This window comes from Procambarus clarkii, chromosome 49 (genome assembly GCF_040958095.1).
Source record: "Procambarus clarkii isolate CNS0578487 chromosome 49, FALCON_Pclarkii_2.0, whole genome shotgun sequence".
Classification (NCBI taxonomy): Eukaryota; Metazoa; Arthropoda; class Malacostraca; order Decapoda; family Cambaridae; genus Procambarus; species Procambarus clarkii.
This window is the reverse complement of record NC_091198.1, coordinates 11,943,139-11,969,869: the sequence shown is the minus strand read 5'-3', so window position 1 is coordinate 11,969,869 and position 26,731 is coordinate 11,943,139. Positions and strand designations below refer to the sequence as shown.

Genomic DNA, 26,731 nt, shown 5'->3' with positions numbered 1-26,731 from the left:
GAAAGCTAAATGTCAACTTATTTAGGTTCCTGAATGCTGTTTTAAGTTTTGCTCGTGTATAGTACGCTGCCGACGTTATCCTATTAATTATATATATATATATATATATATATATATATATATATATATATATATATATATATATATATATATATATATAAATATATATATATATATATATATATATATATATATATATATATATATATATATATATATATATATATATATATATATATATATATGAGGCTCCGGAGTTCGCTCGGTGTTATGTCCACTCCCAGGCCTTTATCTCTTGTCATATGGAGGCAGGTTCCCCTTCATCATATCCTGTGTTTTTGGTCTCTTGTGATGAGGAGCGGGGCGGTGATGAGGAGCGGGGCGGTGATGAGGGGCGGGGCGGTGATGAGGGGCGGGGCGGTGATGAGGAGATGACACTCTGGTAGGGGTGGAGGGGGGGGGTAGTGTGGAGGACAGACTCAGGTGGGAACAGTTGGGCAGGTAAGGGAGGGGCGGCGCAATATGACAGTCTGTAATATGCATTCATGACATTACAGGTAAAATATGATCAATAAAATTTTTTATACTTCCCAGATATCGGTGCATAAATGTTTTACATTACAGTAAGAAAAGCAAAGAAAAACAATGTATTCCATATCCAGTTGGTAAGATATTGCTAGATTAGTCAAGGGTTTCCTACTGACACACTGTGGAAAATGGCAATCATTTCAATTATACCCATCCCGACCTGTTGGGCACGTACCTACAGCAATTACCGTTAAAAATTTAATGAAGCTAGCCCCCAAGAATGTGGCCTTCAACCCCTAACACACATTCTAATTTATATTCCGGAGAGCATTTTTAATTTTTGACTAACAAATTTAGGCCCATATGCATTGAAGTAGCTGTCCTAGACTATATGAAGGGGAGTACAGTGTGTGTCAAGAACCAGCTGTCCTAGACTATATGAAGGGGAGTACAGTGTGTGTCAAGAACCAGCTGTCCTAGACTATATCAAGGGGAGTACAGAGTGTGTCAAGAACCAGCTGTCCTAGACTATATGAAGGGGAGTACAGTGTGTGTCAAGAACTAGCTGCCCTAGACAATATGAAGGGGAGTACAGAGTGTGTCAAGAACTAGCTGCCCTAGACTATATGAAGGGGAGTACAGTGTGTGTCAAGAACTAGCTGCCCTAGACAATATGAAGGGGAGTACAGTGTGTGTCAAGAACTAGCTGCCCTAGACTATATGAAGGGGAGTACAGTGTGTGTCAAGAACCAGCTGCCCTAGACTATATGAAGGGGAGTACAGAGTGTGTCAAGAACCAGCTACGTGATGCCAACTTATCATTAAACATCATGTTCTCTGTAATATCATGTCCATTGAAAGACCAGATAAACATTTGCTTGGAGGTTTTCTGTTTTTTTGTCTGCTGATTCTACTTTTATAAATATCCGAGTATCACCAACAGAGGATGATACAGAACAGTTTGTGTCCTTCTCTATGCCCGATATGAGGATGAGTAACACAAGAATGGTTCAGGACGGACCGAAACATCGTCGTCCCTTCACTTTCTAGTGTGTGGTCTAGTCAACAGTCTGAAAAAAATTACCGGAGCAAGCACAGTACCCTGGGGGACTGTGCTTTTCACAGTGGATGATCCGGATTTGACTTTGTTGACTATTACTCTTCGAGTTGTGTTGGTTAGGAAATATCCATCTCCCCCACTTTGCCAGTTGTGCGCAGGTTGTGTGCAAAAACACCATTGTAAATCCTGTAGAATGATTTCTATGATAACATTCTGTCGAATGATTTCGCAGAGACTGTTATAAGGAAATTAAATATATCATTCAAAACTCTCCCTCAGTGTGTGATATATCAACACAGGATCCCATTTGCTCTTTTTTTTATTATGTTGTACCACAGACTTGGCCATGCATTTACAATGCTAACTAGCAATGTATGTATTTACAATGCTAACTAGCAATGTATGTATTTACAATGCTAACTAGCAATGTATGTATTTACAATGCTAACTAGCAATGTATGTATTTACAATGCTAACAAGCAACGTATGCATTTACAATGCTAACAAGCAATACCTATGATTAATATGCGTTTACAAAGGAGAAATGCAATTCTGACCAGCTTAAAACATATACATATATTCATTATCCACATATATACATACACCTGTCTGTGTGTGGGGCAGCAGGAGCCCGGGGTTTACACCCAACACCCAGAGGCAGAGTTGTATAGGGTACACTTTATCACCACAACCCAAGCCCCGAAATCATCTCAAGATATATCTCAAGAAGATATCTCAAGATATCACCCATCCTGTCCTGAAATGACACTACTTACAGTGCACATTTTGGTCCGGAGTACCAACATGAAGTGCTGGACCAGTAAACCACTTTTTGTATTATTTATCTTATAGGATCCGGAAAAAAAGGATTAAAACCAAACGTTAATATTCTTAGGCTTAGTATAAGTACTTGTATGTACTATGTTAGGCCTAATAAAGCCTGTATTGCGCCTAGGATTGCTAGGAGAGGTTAAGTTATTTATTTGTATTTCGGTTAAGAAGTTTCCGGTTTGTCTAAATTCAATAACTCAGACGTCCAACTTTCTGGTGGTCCGTCACTACATATAGGAACTATTTGGTGGAAAGTATCAATATATATTTTCATTTCAGGAGGACGGGGCTACATTATCCATATGTAATACTGACCGGCTGTACTCTGACCATAGTGGACAGTTATATATTCTATTAATTTGCTCACTTAATTTGCTAAAATATAGATATTTTGTATTAATGAGAAAATTCAAAGGATAAAATCAATGGGAAAATCTATAGTTTCAGGCCTCAGGAAGCCTCGTGGGTTCAGTAGAAACCTCAGGTTGAAATCCTTTTTGACCATGTCGTGGCTTAGTGGTCTAAGGCGTGTGTTTGGAATACCCAGATCATACGTTCGAATCCACACCACGGCTCCTACGGATTTTCTCATTCTATATCGAGTTTTCAATGGCTGGTGAGAATGGGTCCAGGAGCTAGAACCCGACAGTGGTGAGGAAATACGTAAGGCCGCCGCTCACTCTTGGAGCCGGCGTCCATCACACAGTGCTATCCCACACCCGGCCATAAAGCCGAACATCACAGAGTTACGGCAACAATACCGACCCTCCATAACATTGATTGTAATGACCCCCATAGCCGAACCCGCCTGGAATTCCGAGCCAAAAATAAGCAATGAAGAGCAGGAAGTTGGCCATTACAGTCCTGGGATCAAGAACTGTTCCCATAACCACATATCCTTATCTTCCTCTCCCCCCCTCACCTCTCCCCTCTCCCCCCTCACCTCTCTCCTCTCCCCCCTCACCTCTCTCCTCTACCCCCTCACCTCTACCCCCATCCCTCTATTCCCCCCGTTATTGCATCCTATTTATCTTGCTGTCTAGTTTTTTTCTAATTGAAAGGAATTGACGGAGAAAATGTAAGTTATTGTGTGTTTACCTTGGTAGGCGACTATGACACACACCCACGGCTCCCCTAGTAATACCACACCCACCCACTGCTTACTTGTACAATGACTACTTTACATTACTTTATAAATTACTTAACTAGAATATTTCTTAACTTGTATATTATCTAACTTATCTGTATACTACTCAACTTATATGTTCCCCAATTTGTATATTGTCCTACTTGGGTACTGCTCAATATACTTGTATAATGACTAACTTACCTGTATAATGTCTAATTTACTTCAAACTCTTGCTGTGTAGTGTCAACTATGAGAATATTGTGTAGTAGTTCCGTAATGATGGTTGTTATCATCAGTCGTTTACAATATTCCTCATTCTTCATTCTCAGTTATGAATTGTTTGTAGATTGGTGTGGACTATTTTTAATCGTCTATATTTATGAGAATGTCTGTCTGTCTGTCTTTCTTTCTGTGTCCAAGGTTGGAGGCTAGACACTTGGGCTATACTTTAGGCTGGTTGTGGTTGCCATAATTGAAAAGAATACTTAGTGGCATGGTTACATCCTGACCCCCACGCCTGATTTTGGAACTGGCCGCCAGCTATGCCTGCTTAAATATTTGAAAAACAATAATATCAAAATTACTCTTAAGCTACATGAGAAATTATGCACTGGGAGGGAAATGGGAGGGAAGATGGGGGGGGGGGGTTGAGAGACCCGGGGGCAGCCGGGGACCCCCAACTATTTCCTTTAATAATAGAACAACATTCTTCTAAGAATAGACTTAAGCTTCAATTAGTCCCACAGTTTGACTCTCAGATCCTCCACTTGTAGTCCATATATTACTGAGTAACCCCTCTCGTCTCCGCTCTAAAAGGAGCCTATCCTCAGCCCGTTTTCTTTATCCGCTACAACGTGCAAAATAAAAGGTTTTAAAAACGCATGAACCCAATCCACCCACCTAACCTTATCCTATCCAACGCATAGAAAACGTGGATACTTGCGAGCTATTACTTTCCATACTGACCTGTATAGCTTGAACGTTGTGTACGAAATAGCGTACGTAGCGTGTATATGCTATTGTGTACCATAGCGTACAAAGTGAGAGGCATTAGTCGAGCGGATGGGCTGGTTTTCACGGCGGTTTAAGCGGTCCCGGGCCGTAGTTCACATGCTATACAGGTTTTATGTAGCCATTAAAGGGTTTACGTTGGTGCTATATTTCACTTGTCTTGACTGGAGGTGTCAGCCTGGACCAGTGCTCTAAGGCTCTCCTTAGAGCCCTCCCAGGGCTCTAGGAAAGCCTGGGCTCTCGTACTTCATATTATGGACTCTTGTGCGTGCTCTGTTGTGCTTTTCATGCTTAAGGTTGGGTGCTCTGTTGTCTAAAGGGCTCAACAGAGCCGAGAGGTCTCTTTGTGACTTTTTAACTAGAGGTCGGGTGCTCTGTTGTGCTTCTTAAACTTGAGGCAGCGTGTTCGGGTGCGAGATGTGACAGTGTTCCGAACTCGCACCTCCAGGTGAGCCGGTCGGCCGAGCGGGCAGCACGCTGGACTTGTGATCCTGTGGTCCTGGGTTCGATCCCAGGCGCCGGCGAGAAACAATGGGCAGAGTTTCTTTCACCTTATGCCCCTGTTACCTAGCAGTAAAATAGGTACCTGGGTGTTAGTCAGCTGTCACGGGCTGCTTCCTGGGGGGTAGAGGCCTGGTCGAGGACCGGGCCGCGGGGACACTAAAGCCCCGATATCATCTTAAGATAACCTCAAGAAAGATAACCTCGTGGAGTCTACACAGTTTGTCTGTGTAAAGAGCGACAGAGTATACACAAACACTACAGACAACGTCCCATAATCGTACGTAATTCCCTTCAGATCACCAAGGCCTGAGCATACTGTTATATTAAATATGGATATATATACTTGGAGTATATCTGGGAGAAGGTTCTGAGAGTTTATTCTACTCCCCAAGCCCGGCCCGGGGCCAAGTTTAAGTTGTGATAACTTGGTCCAACAGGCTGTTGCTTGCAGCGGCTCACAGGACCGCATATCCACTACAACCCGGTTGGTCCGGCACTTCTTGCAGGAAGTTATCCGTTTCTTGAAGAAATCCACAGTTGTTCCGGCATTATTTCTTATGTTTGTTGGGAAGAGTACTGAACAGCCGTGGACCCCTGATGTTCAGTGTTCTCTGATTGTGCTGATAATCTATTCTGCATTTCCTACCGTGTCTTTCTCCCCAGCTAAACTACAGGGAATTGATTACATACAAGTATATGACATGACCCTGCGGCTGACTTTTATTGTAACACCAAGAGGATATTTTATTTCTCTTCACCTTTACTCTCTGGACTGTTTTGTACTTTATGAGTCGAGAATGAAGCCAAGTACAAAATCTACAGCGAAATCCCTCTAAATCCATCATCTCGGCTAATACACCCCTCCCCCATCCCCCTCCCCTCCCTCCCCCCATCCCCCTCCCCTCCCTCCCCCCTGGGACCCACAAGTCAGTCTGGGGAGGAATTTATCACCACAGAAACCTCTCTCTCTCCGGGTTGCACTTTTCTGAGCGGGCCTCCACCACCACCAGCTCTCTTTCAAACACACAAGGCGAGGTCTCGCTAATTACAGACCAGCCAATCCCAGTCAACTTTTCACGACCGGCCCAGCAGAAATTAATGAGCACCTTGCCCTGGGTTTGTCATTCCCACACCCCCCTTTCCCCCCCCCCTCCACCGTCACTAGGTCACCCTACACCCCCCCACCCTCCACCACGGCCACGAGGTCCCCCCCCCCTCCACCGTCACTAGGTCACCCTACACCCCTCACCCCCCTTTTAATAGGTCATCCTTCCGCCCATCATTGGCTCTCTGCCCCTTATTTATGGAGAAAGATTACCACCGACTGATCTAGTACGTTGTACTGAACGGGGTGAGAACAGCTTGAGCTACCTCATCCCTTTGTGTGTATTTTACCTCAATAAACTTATTTCAATTTCAATCTAGTACATGATAAGAGACCTGTCTGAAACCTAATATCCGTTTCCTGGACGTGTAACAGTTCTCTACCTACACCTGTAGTACACTTGAGTACACTTGAGTACACTTGAGTACACTCGCTATCATCATATGGGCTCTCTTATGATATCTGAGCCAGATGTGTTACCAGGTAGCCTCGACTCAACATAATTTAGAGGAAAGAATATTCTATGTAATTTAATCAAAGTATACAATATAATTAATTCAAACTTAACCCTAAAAACTGGTTAACCAGGGTATGTATACTTCAGTTAATTTTAATATATGTTATGTAGGAAAGAGGTACCACCTCTGGCTGGAAGAAGGGGGGACTCTTAGCCTCGGAGAGAAGCGCACACATCGCCTTGGAAGGGATTTTTAGGTCCCCCTCTAATGCTGTTTCCATTTTCTTTTGTCCTACCACCCCCTTTCCTTTTGTATATACACGTGAAAAATGAACAAGATATATGGAGGGCACCACCACTGGTTGTGTTTGTAGGGACTCTTGGCCTCGAAGAAGAGGATATGTAGCACTCGAGGGAGCATATTTTATTTATATAATATATATATATATATATATATATATATATATATATATATATATATATATATATATATATATATAAATGTTTTACCAATAGCCAGAACGCACTACTATGCCCACTATGCAAGACCCGATTTGCCTTATAGGCAAATTAATTTTTTATATTTTCAAATATTTCTGTTTATATTGGTTTATTTAAATTAATATTATACTATATTAAGAAGAATTAATGACTTAGGTTAGGTTAGGTTTCATAACATTTCTACGTTAGTTTTAATTCAAATTAAAAGACGTTCATATATATATATTGTAACTTGAAGCTGTAGTATGCCGTAAGGAATTATTTTTAGAAAAATATAAAATTTCAGGAAAACTCTGCTTATTAGGCAACTAATATATAAATATATTCTAATTTTAGGATAATTTTACATTGTAATCCTAAGGTTAAATTGCAATTTACAAATATTTTGGACCAAGTCTTATAAACGAGGTATATCTTATATACTTATATATCTAATATACCTCACCTTCTTGAGGTTATATCTTGAGATGATTTCGGGGCTTAGCGTCCCCGCGGCCCGGTCCTCGACCAGGTCTCCTTTTTGTTACACACCCCCAGGAAGCAGCCCGTAGCAGCTGTCTGGGAGTTATCCAGTAAATAGGTACCCTGGGAGTTATCCCAGGTACCTATTTACTGCTAGATAACAGGGGCAACAGGGTTAAAAGAAACATTTTGCCCATTTGTCTCCGCCTCCACCGGGGATCGAACCCGGAACCTCAGGACCTTCGGACCAGACCTTAAACAATGTCTTCGAATACTGTCGTAAACAGCAAGAGAATTTTTGACTCCTACTATTTTTTAAAGAGTAATAAGTGAAGGTCTTAAGAAATACTAAGAAATGGTCTTCTCACTATAATATTACCCAATCATTTCCATAGACATACAAGGCGACTGTAGTAGGCATGTTAAGACTGGAGAATGGGGCAAGTGCGTCTTGAGAAAGTTAACAGTTACTTACCTAATTTCCCGAAGCTGTTTGATATGCGTCTCTTGAGTTTTTGAACTTTGCTTAAAGCTCCGCCTTTCTTCTCCCTCATGACCACCTCTGTCGGGAAGAAGAAGAGATGAATTAGTGCTTGATTGGAGAGCCACTAATCAAGTGGTTCACGGTTCACAGTTCACAGTCTAACAACTATACATGTATAGATAGATAGACCTCTACCTACTGGGCTCTACCTATAGAGCCCAGTAGGCTCAGGAATCTGTACACCAGTTGATTGACAGTTGAGAGGCGGGACCAAAGAGCCAGAGCTCAACCCCCGCAAGCACAATTAGGTGAGTACATGTATCTCCAGGCTATGCTCGTTAAAGCTGCGTCCAATCCCAACCCATCAAGAATATTTCCACCCTAATCCGTGATGAGTCATGAGTGGCGAGTCCCTCATTCATGAGGTGAGTGGCGAGTGAACTAGCCAGTACTTGAGCAGTGCTCTGAGGATGGGGTCGCGTGACCACACTCACGTACTCAACAGCTCATCACGTGCTGGATACAAACACCTGGAGACTTCCAACACTGGAACCAACAGACTTGTGGAACGGAAAGATGAGAGCTCGTGGAGATATAACGAGAGGCTGCAAGGGAGGGGAGGGGACGGTAGTGGGAGGGGGGAAGGCTGTTGTTGGGGTCGTGGGAGGGGGGGAGAGAGAAGCATTAGGAGAGGTGAGGGACTGTAGTGGGGGAGGGGAGGAGCTATTATTTAGGGGAAGGGGATATTGTAGGCTGCCGAGAGGTTGCAATAGGGAGGGGCAAGGGAGGGGGTAGAAACTTTTATTTGGGGGGGAAGGGGGGGGGGGAGAAGTAAGTTGAAAAGGCACAGATGAGAGGAAAAGCTTAGAATTGGGGAAATATAGAGCGAGTTATGATAGCAGGTTATCATAGTTTGGATATGTTCGCTTGGCTCCTCTCATATGAAATTCTGGGTGACTGGCAGAGGGGGCTACAGTAGGGGAGGGGAGGTGGGAGGGAACAAGGGATGCAGCAGGCGCCAACCCTCCCCCCCCCCGCCCCTCCCCTCCTGCCCCTCCCCCCAGACCAGCCTGCAACCAGAGTGTGGGCGGGTGATGGATGGGCGGCCCCAGGTGCTGCTCCACACCGGTGAAACACCCCAACACAACATGTGGGAAAAGGTCGCGTGGCGGCGGCAAGCGACAACAACAACAATGATGGTGGTGATTGTGAGGTGAGGGAGGAGAGAATCCAGACGAGAGGATTTAGCAGTGTGAGCAACACGGAACACGAGAGGGTTGGATTACCCGTTAATCCGGTTCCATTGCATGATCTCGCGTTGACCACCACCCGCCTATAAGGACCACAAACACCTCATCACTCAGGACAACGTAACCGGTCCCCGGTCTTCAAGATATATTCTGACATTTTTCACCCCTCTACACCTTAGAAACACAACTGTAAAATCAACATTTACAATCATATTTACTGTAAAATATTTACCTTAGCACATTTCTTAAGACTCGTAAATGTTAAAAAAACACTCTTATATGACTGTATCTTACCTGGAGTATACTTGGAGTATACCTGGAGTATACCTGGAGTATACCTGGAGCATACCTGGAGTATACCTGGAACATACCTGGAGTATACCTGGAGTATACCTGGAGTACACCTGGAGTATACCTGGAGTACACCTGGAGTATACATGGAGCATACCTGGAGTATGCCTGGAGCATACCTGGAGTATACATGGAGGATACCTGGATTATACCTGGAGCATACCTGGAGTATACCTAGAGCATACCTGGAGTATACCTGGAGTATACCTGGAGCATACCTGGAGCATACCTGGAGTATACCTGGAGTATACCTGGAGTACACCTGGAGTATACCTGAGGAATACCTGGAGTATACCTGGCTATTAGACTACCCGGCGTACGTGCGTGAGAACTGCACACCCCACAACACCACACCCCACAACAACACCCCCCCCCCCCACAACAGCACACCCCCACAACAGCACACCCCCACAACAGCACACCCCCACAACACCACACCCCCACAACAACACCCCCCCCCACAGCACACCCCCACAACAGCACACCCCCACAACAGCACACCCCCACAACAGCACACCCCCACAACAACACCCCCCCCACAACAGCACACCCCCACAACAGCACACCCCCACAACAGCACACCCCCACAACAGCACACCCCCACAACAGCACACCCCCACAACAACACCCCCCCCCACAACAGCACACCCCCACAACAGCACACCCCCACAACAGCACACCCCCACAACAGCACACCCCCACAACAGCACACCCCCACAACAGCACACCCCCACAACAACACCCCCCCCCCCACAACAGCACACCCCCACAACAGCACACCCCCACAACAGCACACCCCCACAACAACACCCCCCCCCCACAACAGCACACCCCCACAACAGCACACCCCCACAACAGCACACCCCCACAACAGCACACCCCCACAACAGCACACCCCCACAACAGCACACCCCCACAACAGCACACCCCCACAACAACACCCCCCCCACAACAGCACACCCCCACAACAGCACACCCCCACAACAGCACACCCCCACAACAGCACACCCCCACAACAGCACACCCCCACAACAGCACACCCCCACAACAACACCCCCCCCCCCACAACAGCACACCCCCACAACAGCACACCCCCACAACAGCACACCCCCACAACAGCACACCCCCACAACACCCCCCCCCCCCACAACACCCCCCCCCCCCACAACAGCACACCCCCACAACAGCACACCCCCACAACAGCACACCCCCACAACAGCACACCCCCACAACAGCACACCCCCACAACAGCACACCCCCACAACAGCACACCCCCACAACACCCCCCCCCCCACAACCCCCCCCCCCACAACAGCACACCCCCACAACAGCACACCCCCACAACAGCACACCCCCACAACAGCAGACCCGGATATAAACACCGAAGAAAGCCCCAATAAGCCTGATGGAAGGACTGGCGAGCCAGACCACACGAGCCCACCACAAGCCTGCGATTCATATTGTGAGAGCCGAGAGAGAGAGAGAGTCTGAGAGAGTCTGAGAGAGTCTGAGAGAGCCTGAGAGAGTCTGAGAGAGTCTGTGAAGTCTGTAAGAGTGTGAGAGAGGGGAAGCGTATTTTAGAGAGCGCCAGATGAGATCCTGAATGGCCAGGGAGGTGTTGGGGAACAAGTAACGAGGTGAGAAAAGATAGCAGGATAAAGATATTCTGAAGGAATCTGTGGAGCAACGAGAGGGGGAAGGAGGTTTATGGGAGGGTTGGTGGAACACGGTGGGGGATTGGGGAATAGGGGGTAGACAGGGAAGGGAAAGTGGGGAAGGAATAGGAAAGGGGGGGAGGAAGGTGGCGGAAGAAGTTTGAGATGAAAAGCAGAAGCGAGATCCGATATCGATGTTGACAGAAGGGATGCGGTCTCCCTAATAAACTGTTATCGATTGACATGCTGCGATTATCATAGCTTTATCGACACACGGGGTTATCATAGCGCTATCGGCACACGAGGTTATCATAGCGCTATCGGCACACGGGGTTATCATAGCGCTATCGACACACGGGGTTATCATAGCGCTATCGGCACACGAGGTTATCATAGCGCTATCGGCACACGGGGTTATCATAGCGCTATCGGCACACGGGGGTTATCATAGCGCTATCGGCACACGGGGTTATCATAGCGCTATCGGCACACGGGGATTATCATAGCGCTATCGGCACACGGGGTTATCATAGCGCTATCGGCACACGGGGTTATCATAGCGCTATCGGCACACGGGGGTTATCATAGCGCTATCGGCACACGGGGTTATCATAGCGCTATCGGCACACGGCAAACTCTGGGTGCATTATGAGGATATCATCAGACCCCGCACAAAACAAAATAACTCTACGGTTATATCCCTCCACATTTCAGTACAAGGCCTCGTCCCCCTCCACCAGGCAACCCGTTCTCGCAAATTTAATAAGTCAATATTGACTTATTAGTTGCGTGCATAGGTGACATACTAAACATAATAGTTTCCGTTGAAAAGCTTCATAGAAAACACCGACCTTACCTAACCTACTTAGTATGTTAAAATAAGCATCTTATAGCTTCGTAATTACAATTGTTACTTAACCTATTATAGGTATAGGTTAGGTAATAATTGTAATTACGAAGCAATAAGATGCTTATCTTAACATACTAAGTAGGTTAGGTAAGGTCGGTGTTTTCTATGAAGCTTTTCAAGGGAAACTATTATGTTAAGTATGTCACCTATGCACATATTTAATAAGTCAATATTGACTTATTAAATTTGCGAGAACGGGTTGCACCAGGAAGCTAAGACGCCTTCTACTGGCCCGAGTTCTATCCCACCTTATCACCTACTACCGTTATTATTCCTCCTTTTTTACTCTTCTTTCCCTTCTTTAAATAATTATGAAGCGTCAATAAGAGAAGTGCTGCTCCTTCTCCGCTCCTCTCTCTCTCACTAGTATTAGAGAGGTTATTGATATTTCTCTTCCTCCTGTATTGCCTCATCAATCACAACACTATCTACCTGGTGGTGATTCCGAGGATCAATGTGCACGCGGCCCGGTCTCTGACTAGGCATCCCGGTTGGTCGTCTGGCCAATCAGGCTGCTCGAGGCGGCTGCTCGAGGCGGCTGCTCGCAGCCTGACATGTGAATCGCAGGTTATTGATTGACAATTATGAGGTGGGATCAAAGAGCCGAAGTTCAACCACAATTAGACGAGCATAATTAAGTGAGCGCGCGCGCTCAACACGCACGCGCGCGCGCACACGCGCACGCACGCGCGCACGCACGCGCGCACACACACGCACGCACGCACGCACGCATGCACACACACACACACACACACACACACACACACACACGGATAATTTCCCAGATAACGTAATACATCCACACACCAGGAACACATCCACACACCAGGAGCACATCCACACACCAGGAGCACATCCACACACGAGGAACACATCCACACACGAGGAACACATCCACACACCAGGAACACATCCACACACCAGGAACACATCCACACACCAGGAACACATCCACACACCAGGAACACATCCACACACCAGGAACACATCCACACACCAGGAACACATCCACACACCAGGAACACATCCACACACCAGGAACACATCCACACACCAGGAACACATCCACACACCAGGAGCACATCCACACACCAGGAGCACATCCACACACGAGGAACACATCCACACACCAGGAGCACATCCACACACCATGAACACATCCACACACCAGGAGCACATCCACACACCAGGAGCACATCCACACACCAGGAGCACATCCACACACCAGGAACACATCCACACACCATGAACACATCCACACACCAGGAGCACATCCACACACCAGGAGCACATCCACACACCAGGAGCACATCCACACACCAGGAACACATCCACACACCATGAACACATCCACACACCAGGAGCACATCCACACACCAGGAGCACATCCACACACCAGGAGCACATCCACACACCAGGAACACATCCACACACCATGAACACATCCACACACCAGGAGCACATCCACACACCAGGAGCACATCCACACACCAGGAGCACATCCACACACCAGGAGCACATCCACACACCAGGAGCACATCCACACACCAGGAACACATCCACACACCATGAACACATCCACACACCAGGAGCACATCCACACACCATGAACACATCCACACACCAGGAGCACATCCACACACCAGGAACACATCCACACACCAGGAGCACATCCACACACCAGGAACACATCCACACACCAGGAACACATCCACACACCAGGAACACATCCACACACCAGGAACACATCCACATCAATAAAAGCCAAAACTGAAGTTAAACTTTCCTAAACAAGTCAAATTTAGTGAGAGTAATGAGAATATCTTACGACGTACCGACACATCTTACGAACGACTAACAGGAAAGACTTACGATGTACCGGCACATCTTACGAACGACTAACAGGAAAGACTTACGATGTACCGGCACATCTTACGAACGACTAACAGGAAAGACTTACGATGTACCGGCACATCTTACGAACGACTAACAGGAAAGACTTACGATGTACCGGCACATCTTACGAACGACTAACAGGAAAGACTTACGATGTACCGGCACATCTTACGAACGACTAACAGGAAAGACTTACGATGTACCGGCACATCTTACGAACGACTAACAGGAAAGACTTACGATGTACCGGCACATCTTACGAACGACTAACAGGAAAGACTTACGATGTACCGGCACATCTTACGAACGACTAACAGGAAAGACTTACGATGTACCGGCACATCTTACGAACGACTAACAGGAAAGACTTACGACGTACCGGCACATCTTACGAACGACGTTGGGAGATTAACATTTTTTCTTCCCTACCAGAATCCCTTAATTCCAGCCTCTCCTGGATTTATGGGTGGACGCCGCCGCCAGCCGATACCCCTCCTGATTTATGCCCCCCCCCCTCTGCCCCCCTCCCTCCCCCCCCCCCCTGGTGTAACGCTCGCTCGTCGATTGTTGTGAGTGGGGGGGGGCTCTGGGGCGGGGAGGGAGGAGGAGTTATCGCAGTCATAGTTGCCGTTATCGGGAAGTGTCTGTGTCGTCCCGGCATAGTTGCTATCACGCTTGTGTTGTGCGGATGACTAGGCTCTCTCCACCACCCAACATCACCACCCACAAGGCTCTCTCCACCACCCAACATCACCACCCACTAGTCTCTCCACCACCCAGCATCACCACCCACTAGGCTCTCTCCACCACCCAGCATCACCACCCACTAGGCTCTCTCCACCACCCAGCATCACCACCCACTAGTCTCTCCACCACCCAGCATCACCACCCACTAGGCTCTCTCCACCACCCAGCATCACCACCCACTAGGCTCTCTCCACCACCCAACATCACCACCCACTAGGCTCTCTCCACCACCCAACATCACCACCCACTAGGCTCTCTCCACCACCCAACATCACCACCCACTAGTCTCTCCACCACCCAGCATCACCACCCACTAGGCTCTCTCCACCACCCAGCATCACCACCCACTAGGCTCTCTCCACCACCCAACATCACCACCCACTAGGCTCTCTCCACCACCCAACATCACCACCCACTAGTCTCTCTCCACCACGCAACATCACCACCTACTAGGCTCTCTCCACCACCCACTAGTCTCTCTCCACCACGCAACATCACCACCTACTAGGCTCTCTCCACCACCCACTAGTCTCTCCACCACCCAGCATCACCACCCACTAGGCTCTCTCCACCACCCAACATCACCACCCACTAGGCTCTCTCCACCACCCAACATCACCACCCACTAGTCTCTCTCCACCACGCAACATCACCACCTACTAGGCTCTCTCCACCACCCACTAGTCTCTCCAACACCCAGCATCACCACCCACTAGTCTCTCCACCACCCAGCATCACCACCCACTAGTCTCTCCACCACCCAGCATCACCACCCACTAGGCTCTCCACCACCCAGCATCACCACCCACTAGTCTCTCTCCACCACCCAGCATCACCACCCACTAGGCTCTCTCCACCACCCAACATCACCACCCACTAGGCTCTCTCCACCACCCAACATCACCACCCACTAGGCTCTCTCCACCACCCAGCATCACCACCCACTAGGCTCTCTCCACCACCCAACATCACCACCCACTAGTCTCTCTCCACCACCCAGCATCACCACCCACTAGGCTCTCTCCTCCACCTTAAAAAGCATGCACTGAACCTCCACTTCACCTAACCCTTTTTATAATAAATTTTTCCCCAAATAAATTTTTCCCCAAAGAATTTAGGGGAAAATAATCGACATAAGGCGGGTAAGCTCTCGTTGTCCTGTTGTTGTTGTTCTTTAAGATTCGCTCCCTGAAACAAAAAGTTCAAAGTAGCACGGGCTATGGTGAGCCCCGTAGGTACTTTCGTTGTCCTGTATGACCTGTCCTCCTACATAACATATCATATTTTGACGTTAAAGTCTCCAACGTCAAACTTAGGTGTACTGAAAAAAAATACCGGCTCGCAAAGTTGATATGATGTACCGTTTTCTATTCGTTGGTTCTTAGTTAGGTTAGGTTAGGGCAATTTAGGGCATCATTTTAGTGACGATGTGGCAGCTGGAGAAGACGGGTCGTGTAACGTGTGAGAAGACCGTCCAGTAACCGACCAGTAACTTCCACTAAACGACCCATTTACGTTATCATCTACAAAATGCCCCTCTCGTGATACCAACGTCTTATCATGAGAGGAGGCATGATAACGCATCCCTTTAACACTCACTAAACGACCTTACCCATAAGAAGCGTTATCCTTGCCCCCCCCCCCGCCTCACCACCCCCCCCCCCCCCCACTCTCGCTATCGTGCAATTCATCGCAACAAAATACTCTGGACAGAACTCTGGACGCCCTCTGGAGTTTAATTAAAGCGGCAGCACTCTTAATTGTACCGGTGTCACGAGAGACGGAAGACTTAATGGTTCCTAGGAAGACCTACACCCCCCCCCCACCCCCTCCTAGAGATGGCAAGGCCTACACCCCCCCCCCTCCTAGAGATGGCAAGGCCTTCACCAACAAACACATACAGCAATATTCTTTACATATACCAATCCAACCCGTTTTCTCACTTGCTTACTGTCAATATTGGCTTATTTAATAAGTGCATATGTGACATACTAATTGATTGTTAATATTTTAGTTTACCTTGAAAAGCTTCATAGAAAACACCGACCTTACTTAACATCCTTAGTATGTTAAGATAAGCATCTTATTGCTTCTTAATTACAATTATTACTTAACCTATACCGTTGATAGGTTAAGTAATAATTGTAAATAAGAAGCAATAAGATGCTTATCTTAACATACTAAGAAGGTTAGGTGAGGTCGGTGTTTTCTATGAAGCTTTTCAAGGTAAACTAAAATATTAACAATCAATTAGTATGTCACATATGCACTTATTAAATAAGCCAATATTGACTGTAGGCAAGTGCGAGAACGGGTTGACCAATCAAACTGATCTTGTTTTCTACAGAGGCAGCGCAGGACACGACGCAGACAGCCACCAAGATCAGAGCAGACACTCGCCTGACGAGGCGTTGTATAGTGTAGTGGAGATACATTGTGTATACTGTAGTGGGGTATGTATCATGGGCTTACCTAGTGGTACTCACCTAGTTGGGTACTTGCGGGGGGTTGAGCTTTGTCTATTTGCTCCCGCCTCTCAACTGTCAATCAACTGGTGTACAGGTTCTTGACCCTACTGGGCTCAGTCAATGTGTTTGTGTATGTTTGTATACATTATGTTTTTATCTTTCTTTCGTTCTGAGTTCGTCGTTTTCTCTGTTTTTATGTGTTTTTTTTCTGTACGCGTGTCATTTATTTCCTGTGTTTGTTATGGCCTGAGTTGGTCTCTGTTGGCCCTCAGACGTGGTCCTCGAGAGGGAGAGGACAGCCGTCCCTCAGACGTGGTCCTCGAGAGGGAGAGGACAGCCGTCCCTCAGACGTGGTCCTCGAGAGGGAGAGGACAGCCGTCCCTCAGACGTGGTCCTCGAGAGGGAGAGGACAGCCGTCCCTCAGACGTGGTCCTCGAGAGGGAGAGGATAGCCGTCCCTCAGACGTGGTCCTCGAGAGGGAGAGGACAGCCGTCCCTCAGACGTGGTCCTCGAGAGGGAGAGGACAGCCGTCCCTCAGACGTGGTCCTCGAGAGGGAGAGGACAGCCGTCCCTCAGACGTGGTCCTCGAGAGGGAGAGGACAGGCCACTCACCTCACACTTCACCATCCTGCCCTCGACCACTCTCACACCGGGAGAATTAAATGCAACTTCCGCCAGGGAAGTGGTCACAGTCACACACAGTCCTACACACCCGCACAGTCACACACAGTCCTACACACCCGCACAGTCACACACAGTCCTACACACACCCGCACAGTCACACACAGTCCTACACACCCACACAGTCACACACAGTCCTACACACCCGCACAGTCACACACAGTCCTACACACCCGCACAGTCACACACAGTCCTACACACCCGCACAGTCACACACAGTCACACACAACGTCCTGAACGTCCTGAACGGCGTTCAGGAACCTGTGTAAGGAATCATTCAGAATCTTGTACACCACATATGTAAGACCAATCCTGGAGTATGCGGCCCCAGCATGGAGCCCGTACCTTGTCAAGCACAAGACGAAGCTGGAAAAAGTCCAAAGGTATGCTACTAGACTAGTCCCAGAACTAAGAGGCATGAGTTATGAGGAAAGGCTGCGGGAAATGCACCTCACGACACTGGAAGACAGAAGAGTAAGGGGGGACATGATCACAACCTACAAAATCCTCAGGGGAATCGACCGGGTAAACAAGGATGAACTATTCAACACTGGTGGGACGCGAACAAGGGGACACAGGTGGAAGCTGAGTACCCAAATGAGCCACAGAGACGTTAGAAAGAACTTTTTCAGTGTCAGAGTAGTTAGTAAATGGAATGCATTAGGAAGTGATGTGGTGGAGGCTGACTCCATACACAGTTTCAAATGTAGATATGATAGAGCCCAATAGGCTCAGGAATCTGTACACCAGTTGATTGACGGTTGAGAGGCGGGACCAAAGAGCCAGAGCTCAACCCCCGCAAGCACAATTAGGTGAGTACACAGTCCTACACACCCGCACAGTCACACACAGTCACACACAGTCACACACAGTCCTACACACACCCGCACAGTCACACACAGTCCTACACACCCGCACAGTCACACACAGTCCTACACACCCGCACAGTCACACACAGTCCTACACACACCCGCACAGTCACACACAGTCACACACACCCGCACAGTCACACACAGTCCTACACACACCCGCACAGTCACACACAGTCCTACACACACCCGCACAGTCACACACAGTCCTACACACACCCGCACAGTCACACAGTCCTACACACCCGCACAGTCACACACAGTCACACACAGTCCTACACACCCGCACAGTCACACACAGTCACACACAGTCACACACAGTCCTACACACACCCGCACAGTCACACACAGTCCTACACACACCCGCACAGTCACACACAGTCCTACACACCCGCACAGTCACACACAGTCCTACACACACCCGCACAGTCACACACAGTCACACACAGTCCTACACAGACCAACGTACCCCAAAGATCTCAAGATACCCCCCCCCCATCCCCAAGAACCCCGCACTTGGTCGATACAACAGTGATCTGAAAACTATTTTCATTTGCCTTGCAATTCTATTTTCCGCATCAAAATTTATAAAACGAGATTCAAATAAAATTTCCCTAATTGTCTTGTCAACAAGAAGACAATTAGAGGTCCGCTGCTCTCCAGCAAGCTGTCAGTTCCTGGGTGGTGAGACAGGTCGGAGAGGCAGGTAGGATGGACAGGAGGGGGGTAAGGAGGATAGGGGAGGGGAAGCCCCTTCCTAGGGAGGGGGAAGGGAAGCTCTGTCCTAGGAGGGAGGAAAAGCCTTCTCCTAGGAGGCGAGGGCTGGCTGTGGGCTGGGATGGTGATATTATTAAGGGTAGAGGCTGACAGTATCGTGTCTGGACTCCCAGCACCCAGAGAGGCGCAGTCCAGGGCCTGGTCACGCCCCTCCATCTGTCTGTGGGAGGTGGCCCCCTTGTCTGTGGGTGGTGGTCCCCCTTGTCTGTGGGAGGTGGCCCCCCTGTCTGTGGGAGGTGGCCCCCCCCCTTGTCTGTGGGTGGTGGTCCCCCTTGTCTGTGGGAGGTGGCCCCCCCTTGTCTGTGGGTGGTGGTCCCCCTTGTCTGTGGGTGGTGGTCCCCCCTGTCTGTGGGAGGTGGCCCCCCTTGTCTGTGGGTGGTGGTCCCCCCTTGTCTGTGGGAGGTGGCCCCCCCTTGTCTGTGGGTGGTGGTCCCCCTTGTCTGTGGGTGGTGGTCCCCCCTGTCTGTGGGAGGTGGCCCCCCTTGTCTGTGGGTGGTGGTCCCCCCCTTGTCTGTGGTAGGTGCCCCCCCCCCCTTGTCTGTGGGAGGTGGCCCCCCCTTGTCTGTGGTAGGTGCCCCCCTTGTCTGTGGGAGGTGGCTCCCTGCCTATATGTCGGATGGTCGACACTCCTTGTTTCAAGTTCTATTTCAAACAACAGTTCCAGCACCTATTTGTCTGTTTCCATTAGGCCCCTTCAACACGCACGCACGCACGCACGCACATACATTACCTGCCCCATTACATAATTATTGCTACTGTTGTTGCTCCTAATAATTCTAATGTAACAATGCTATTATGAGAGCTACTGTTTATGTAGCTACTGTGACTACGCTGTCACTAGTACTCTGGTTACTGTTGCTACTGTGACTTGTGCTGGAAGGTGTCCTCATTAAACGTGTTATTTTCGGTGTACTAATCAAAGACCAGATTAACATCTGATTAGAAGTTTGCTGATACCTGGTTGAGGTCCTCTACAGTATCGACTGTCTTGTTAATCCTTGTGTCATCTGACAAGGATGATACAGTACTATAGTTTCAATCCTTATCTATGTACAATACGAGTTGTGTACAAAATAAAACCAACTAGGTATCTAGTGGTTTACCTATCTACTTATACCTACCTGTACCTACCCTTAGGTATCTACAAGTAGGTATTATTTAACAAAATAAAACCAAATAAAACCAACCAGGTATCAGGTATCAACTAACAACATTGCAATCAGTAAAATTATATTAAACACAAGGATTACAAAAATACTAGAATACGCAATACAAGAACTGTACCCGTACTGTACCTGTACTGTACCTGTATTGTACCTGTACTGTACCTGGACCAATACAAAACGCCTAGAATGAATAATAACTAAAACTACACGACGACGGCTAAAATACAATAGGATTTATTACGCAGGCTATACAATAGGCTGCATGAGTGCAATGCAAAAAGTGGGGAAAGCGTTCGAGGCGGAGAGTGCCACGCTGGCACTAGAGCCAGGCATTACGAGCCCATATGCACGGTGGTGCCATAAAGCAGGCCAACAGTGTAGTAATGTACACGAGAAGTGGCACTGCCTCAGAGCCACCGAGAGAGTCGTGACTAATAGCCAGAGTCGCCTAACAAGCCGAATTTTCGTGAAATATTTCATTTTTCCAACAAAGTTTTCTTATGAGGCCTGGTCGACAACCGGGCCGCGGGGACGTTAAGCCCCGGAAGCACCTCAAGGTATGAAATTATAGTTCGTATTGTATTATATATGACTGCAATTTTATTTTGAGTCAAAACTAACATAGAAATTTGATAAAATCTAACCAAGTCTAACATAACTAAGTCAGTAATTCAAGTTCCGTATATAATTAATTATTATTGTTAGAAAAGAACCAATCTGGAAACAAATGTTTTAAAATAACTAAAACCATTGGGCCATGTTTGGCAAATCGGACCTTTCATACTGGGCCGAGTAGCGTGGTTCTGGCTGTTAGTAAAAAATGCTTCCTTGTGATATTGGGTTCGGGGATCAATGTCCCCGCAGCCCGGTCTCTTACCAGAGCTTTGGGTTGATGGTCTGGCCAACCTGGAGTGGGTTCTAGGTGTGCTTCTACTCCCTAAACCCCACTAGGGGGCCATGCTATACGTGATAACCTCAAGAAGCAACAGTCTGATGGAACGAGTTATCTTGAGGTTATCTATAGCCTCTATGTTATCAATGCTTGGAGAGACACGTCCGCTACAAACCGATTGGTCTGACACTTCTTGCAGGAACGTCTCAAATTTGTTCTTTAATAAGTTCAATTTTGTTCTGGCAATATTTCTTAAACTTGCTGGGAGGGAAGTAAACAGCCTCGGACCTCTGGTGTTCACACAGTGTTCTCTGCTCCCTCAATTTTGCATTTCCTACCCTAATGTTCCCTCCAGCACTGGGCAAGTTAGGGAGCTGGCCTCCCAGTATTTTCTTGTGATAAGTCTTCTCGAAGCCGCTTTAGAGGATACATTTTGAGAACTTTGAGAGCTGTCAGCACCACCAACAATCAGGGAGAGGGGAGGCAGCACCACCAACAATCAGGGAGAGGGGAGGCAGCACCACCAACAATCAGGGAGAGGGGAGGCAGCACCACCAGCAATCAGGGAGAGGGGAGGCAGCACCACCAACAATCAGGGAGAGGGGAGGGAGCACCACCAACAATCAGGGAGAGGGGAGGGAGCACCACCAACAATCAGGGAGAGGGGAGGCAGCACCACCAGCAATCAGGGAGAGGGGAGGCAGCACCACCAGCAATCAGGGAGAGGGGAGGCAGCACCACCAACAATCAGGGAGAGGGGAGGCAGCACCACCAACAATCAGGGAGAGGGGAGGGAGCACCACCAACAATCAGGGAGAGGGGAGGCAGCACCACCAACAATCAGGGAGAGGGGAGGCAGCACCACCAACAATCAGGGAGAGGGGAGGCAGCACCACCAACAATCAGGGAGAGGGGAGGGAGCACCTGGGGACTAGGCAGAGGACCATGAGAGCAGGAATGGTCGACTTAAGATAACCATGGTGAAGGGAACACCAAAAACCTCTAACGTCACTACCTCCGCCCTCATTATGTACCTCTTCTGTGCCGTCTGTGCCTCATGATCTTCTTTTCCTATATTTTTTTCTGAATTTCCTACGTAATTCTGTACCCCCCTCTGCGTCTTCTACGTCATTCTATACCTCGCTGACTCTCCTTCGTCATTCTGTACCCCTGCCCCTCTTGCGTCATTCTGTACCCCCAACTGCTCCTACGACATTCTGTACCCCTGCTCCTCCTGCGTCATTCTGTACCCCTGCTCCTCCTACGTCATTCTGTGCCCCTGCCCCTCCTACGTCATTCTGTACCCCCAACTGCTCCTACGACATTCTGTACCCCTGCTCCTCCTACGTCATTCTGTGCCCCTGCCCCTCCTACGTCATTCTGTACCCCTGCTCCTCCTACGTCATTCTGTACCCCTGCCCCTCCTGCGTCATTCTGTACCCCTGCTCCTCCTACGTCATTCTGTACCCCTGCTCCTCCTGCGTCATTCTGTACCCCTGCTCCTCCTGCGTCATTCTGTACCCCTGCCCCTCCTGCGTCATTCTGTACCCCTGCTCCTCCTGCGTCATTCTGTTAGAGTGAACAGTTCAATACCCCTCACACTATCATTCCTATGCCTACTGCCCCTCTGATGTGAACGACGCCTATTTCCCCTGACACCATGTTAAAAAAAATTAGTAAATAGGTATCTGGGAGTTAGACAGCTGCTTCGGGCTGCTTCCTGGGGATGTGTAACTAAAACAGGAGGCCTGGTCGAGGACCGGGCCGCGGGGACGCTAAGCCCCGAAATCATCTCAAGATATCAAGGTAACATTGCGTCAGATAACCTCTGCTGGTGATACAATATACATGGGTGACACTGGAAGATCAGTGTATGCCATTATCTCGCCCCAGTTACAGGGGGCAAGACAGACCCAGTAACTTAGATACTTTACCGTGTCTATGATCTTTGAGAGCAGGACAGAATCTTAATAAGACTTTCGTGTCTTATACACCTTCCACCTTGAGAGGGAGAGTGGGTACACCTGGGGTAACTTGAGGCGTTGTTGTGAAGGGCGACATAATCCATCATATCAGTGTCCTGAGTGATGCTGTGTTTCATCTCTTGCGTTAGATCTTCCGGCTTCATTACTCTTCAGATCCTTTACGTTTCCATTCTTTGGAGGAGTTGGATTGTCTTTATACTGTGTCTAGTATTATTGTTTGTTGAGATATCTAAGAAGCTGAATTTAGCCACTGTTGAAAAGCTGGTTTGAACTGAACATTTTTTGGGGGCTTGCAGTTATTTTTTGTGATCTGTTTGTCAGAGAAGTTATCAATGGCTGGCTGGCTGGCTGGCTGGCTGGCTGGCTGGCTGGCTGGCTGGCTGGCTGGCTGGCTGGCTGGCTGACTTTTTTTACCTCTCATTCCACATCAAATAAAGCTCATATCGTCGCCTCTACGACCTTCGTCCCTGTAGTAAGCATGAAAATGTATACAAGTTGGTTAACACTGTATGGCCGTATGGCCACGTCTGAGGCAAAAAGAGTACCCTCAGCTGCTTGTCATCCACTCACCCGCCCGTGTTCCCTCTCACATCTACTCTAATCTACACCCTTTCAAGTCTACTCTACTTCCCTACCCCCCTTCCTCGTGTGTGCTCCACTCCTGTCTCCTCCACCCTCATCACACATTATTGCTCACAAGGTCTGGCCCTCCACACAAGGTCTGACCCTCCACACAAGGTCTGGCCCTCCACACAAGGTCTGACCCTCCACACAAGGTCTGACCCTCCACACAAGGTCTGACCCTCCACACAAGGTCTGGCCCTCCACACAAGGTCTGGCCCTCCACATAAGGTCTGGCCCTCCACACAAGGTCTGGCCCTCCACATAAGGTCTGGCCCTCCACACAAGGTCTGACCTCTCCACACAAGGTCTGGCCTCTCCACACAAGGGTCTGACCCTCCACACAAGGTCTGACCTCTCCACACAAGGTCTGACCTCTCCACACAAGGTCTGACCCTCCACACAAGGTCTGACCTCTCCACACAAGGTCTGACCTCTCCACACAAGGTCTGGCCCTCCACACAAGGTCTGGCCCTCCACACAAGGTCTGACCTCTCCACACAAGGTCTGACCTCTCCACACAAGGTCTGACCTCTCCACACAAGGTCTGACCTCTCCACACAAGGTCTGACCTCTCCACACAAGGTCTGACCTCTCCACACAAGGTCTGACCTCTCCACACAAGGTCTGACCTCTCCACACAAGGTCTGACCTCTCCACACAAGGTCTGGCCTCTCCACACAAGGTCTGACCTCTCCACACAAGGTCTGACCTCTCCACACAAGGTCTGACCTCTCCACACAAGGTCTGACCTCTCCACACAAGGTCTGACCTCTCCACACAAGGTCTGGCCTCTCCACACAAGGTCTGACCTCTCCACACAAGGTCTGACCTCTCCACACAAGGTCTGACCCTCCACACAAGGTCTGACCTCTCCACACAAGGTCTGACCCTCCACACAAGGTCTGACCCTCCACACAAGGTCTGACCTCTCCACACAAGGTCTGACCCTCCACATAAGGTCAGGAAGTACACGTCTTAGTTGCTAGATCTTCCTGGAAGAAAGCGTAATTATATTTTCCAGGATGTTCCAGAGAAGCAAAATATTTAATCAAGAATAATACCGAAAGAAAAATTCTGATCGGAAATGCTCAAAATATACAGAACTTCCCCCAAAAAGTAATGAGCTCACTAATATGTAAGCTCATTACCCGCCAGAAGTTATCTCAATGAACTCAACTCGTCAAAAGCTTTCCTAAGACGAATACAATTAAGTCGTGTTTAAAAACGTTAGAACTAATCTTGTAATACTTTAAGACCTGTGATTGGGAAATTAGAACATAGCTCGTAGGACGTCAAACCTTAGCTAGGTTGACATCAGTAATCAGCTAGTAAGCAGCTAGTAAGCAGATAGTAATCAGTAATCATCTAGTAACGTTAAAAGCTTGCATGGAACACGTCAAAACATTCCTGGGAATGTTAGAAGTTAGGTCGGAAGACGTTGGAACTGTGCCATAAAAAAAGGAGATCGAGGGAGGGGTCCTGGACTTAGCAGAAGCATACATGTCAAGTCCTTAGCAGAATCATATCTGTCAAGTCCATACCTGCAGCACACCTGTCAAGCTCTTCTACTCCCTAGTCACGGCCTGAAGCCAGGCTTGTCTTGTGATAACTTGATCCAACAGGCTGTTTTTTGCCCTTGCCTTCCTCTCAAACTCTCCCATCCCAAGTTAGGCAGGTGTGAAGAGCGAGGTAATTAAAGCCCCGTGGAGGACTTAATTGACCTCGCTGAGTGAGAGATGTTTACTGTGTGTGTTAAGACCTGTGTGTGGCCTGGCTGTGGCCCTAGGGACAGGTGTAGCGAGGGAGAGAATGCCAGGTGGGGCGTGGAATGGTGAAGACATGGAAGGGGAGATTGGAGAAGGGAAGGAAGAGGGAGAAAGGGGAAAGACGAGGAGCGGTGATATGAAGCGACAATGGACGGATAAGCCGGAGGAAAAAGGGGTAGAACAAATTAAATGGAATGGAAGAAGAGAGGGGTGGAAAAAGAAGAGAAGTAACAAGAAGAGTAAGAGTTTAAGGGTTGGAAGGAGGACATAAAAGGGTAGCAAGGAAACGAGAACCATGGAAGGGGAGTGGAAAGGAAGCAACGAGGATTGGCACGAATTTTTATGAAGTTAAGAATGGAAAAGTCAGGAAGGAGAATAGCGTAAACTATGATGAGAGAGCGAGACAAATTCTTAACAGTTAAATTTTAGTTTACATATATCTAATAAACACAAAGGAGAGAGGTCAAGCCCGGCCCGAGGCCAGGCTTGCCTTGTGAGAGCTTGGTCCACCAGGCTGTTACTTGCAGCGGCCCGCAGGCCCACATACAGCTCGGTTGGTTCGGCGCTTCTTAGATAAAACTATCCAGTTTTCTGTTGAAGATGTCCACGGTTGTTCGGGCAA

At 48.2% G+C, this 26,731-nt stretch overlaps 1 protein-coding gene across 1 annotated transcript in view; it reads right to left on the bottom strand.

Annotated features, from left to right (window-relative positions):
- Positions 1-26,731, bottom strand: part of LOC123763412 (uncharacterized) — a 605,113-nt gene that overhangs the window by 215,776 nt on the left and 362,606 nt on the right. The window contains exon 3 of the mRNA XM_069303202.1: positions 8,064-8,150. Within this exon, the coding sequence (XP_069159303.1) occupies positions 8,064-8,150 (87 nt within the window). The remainder of the gene's footprint in view (positions 1-8,063; positions 8,151-26,731) is intronic.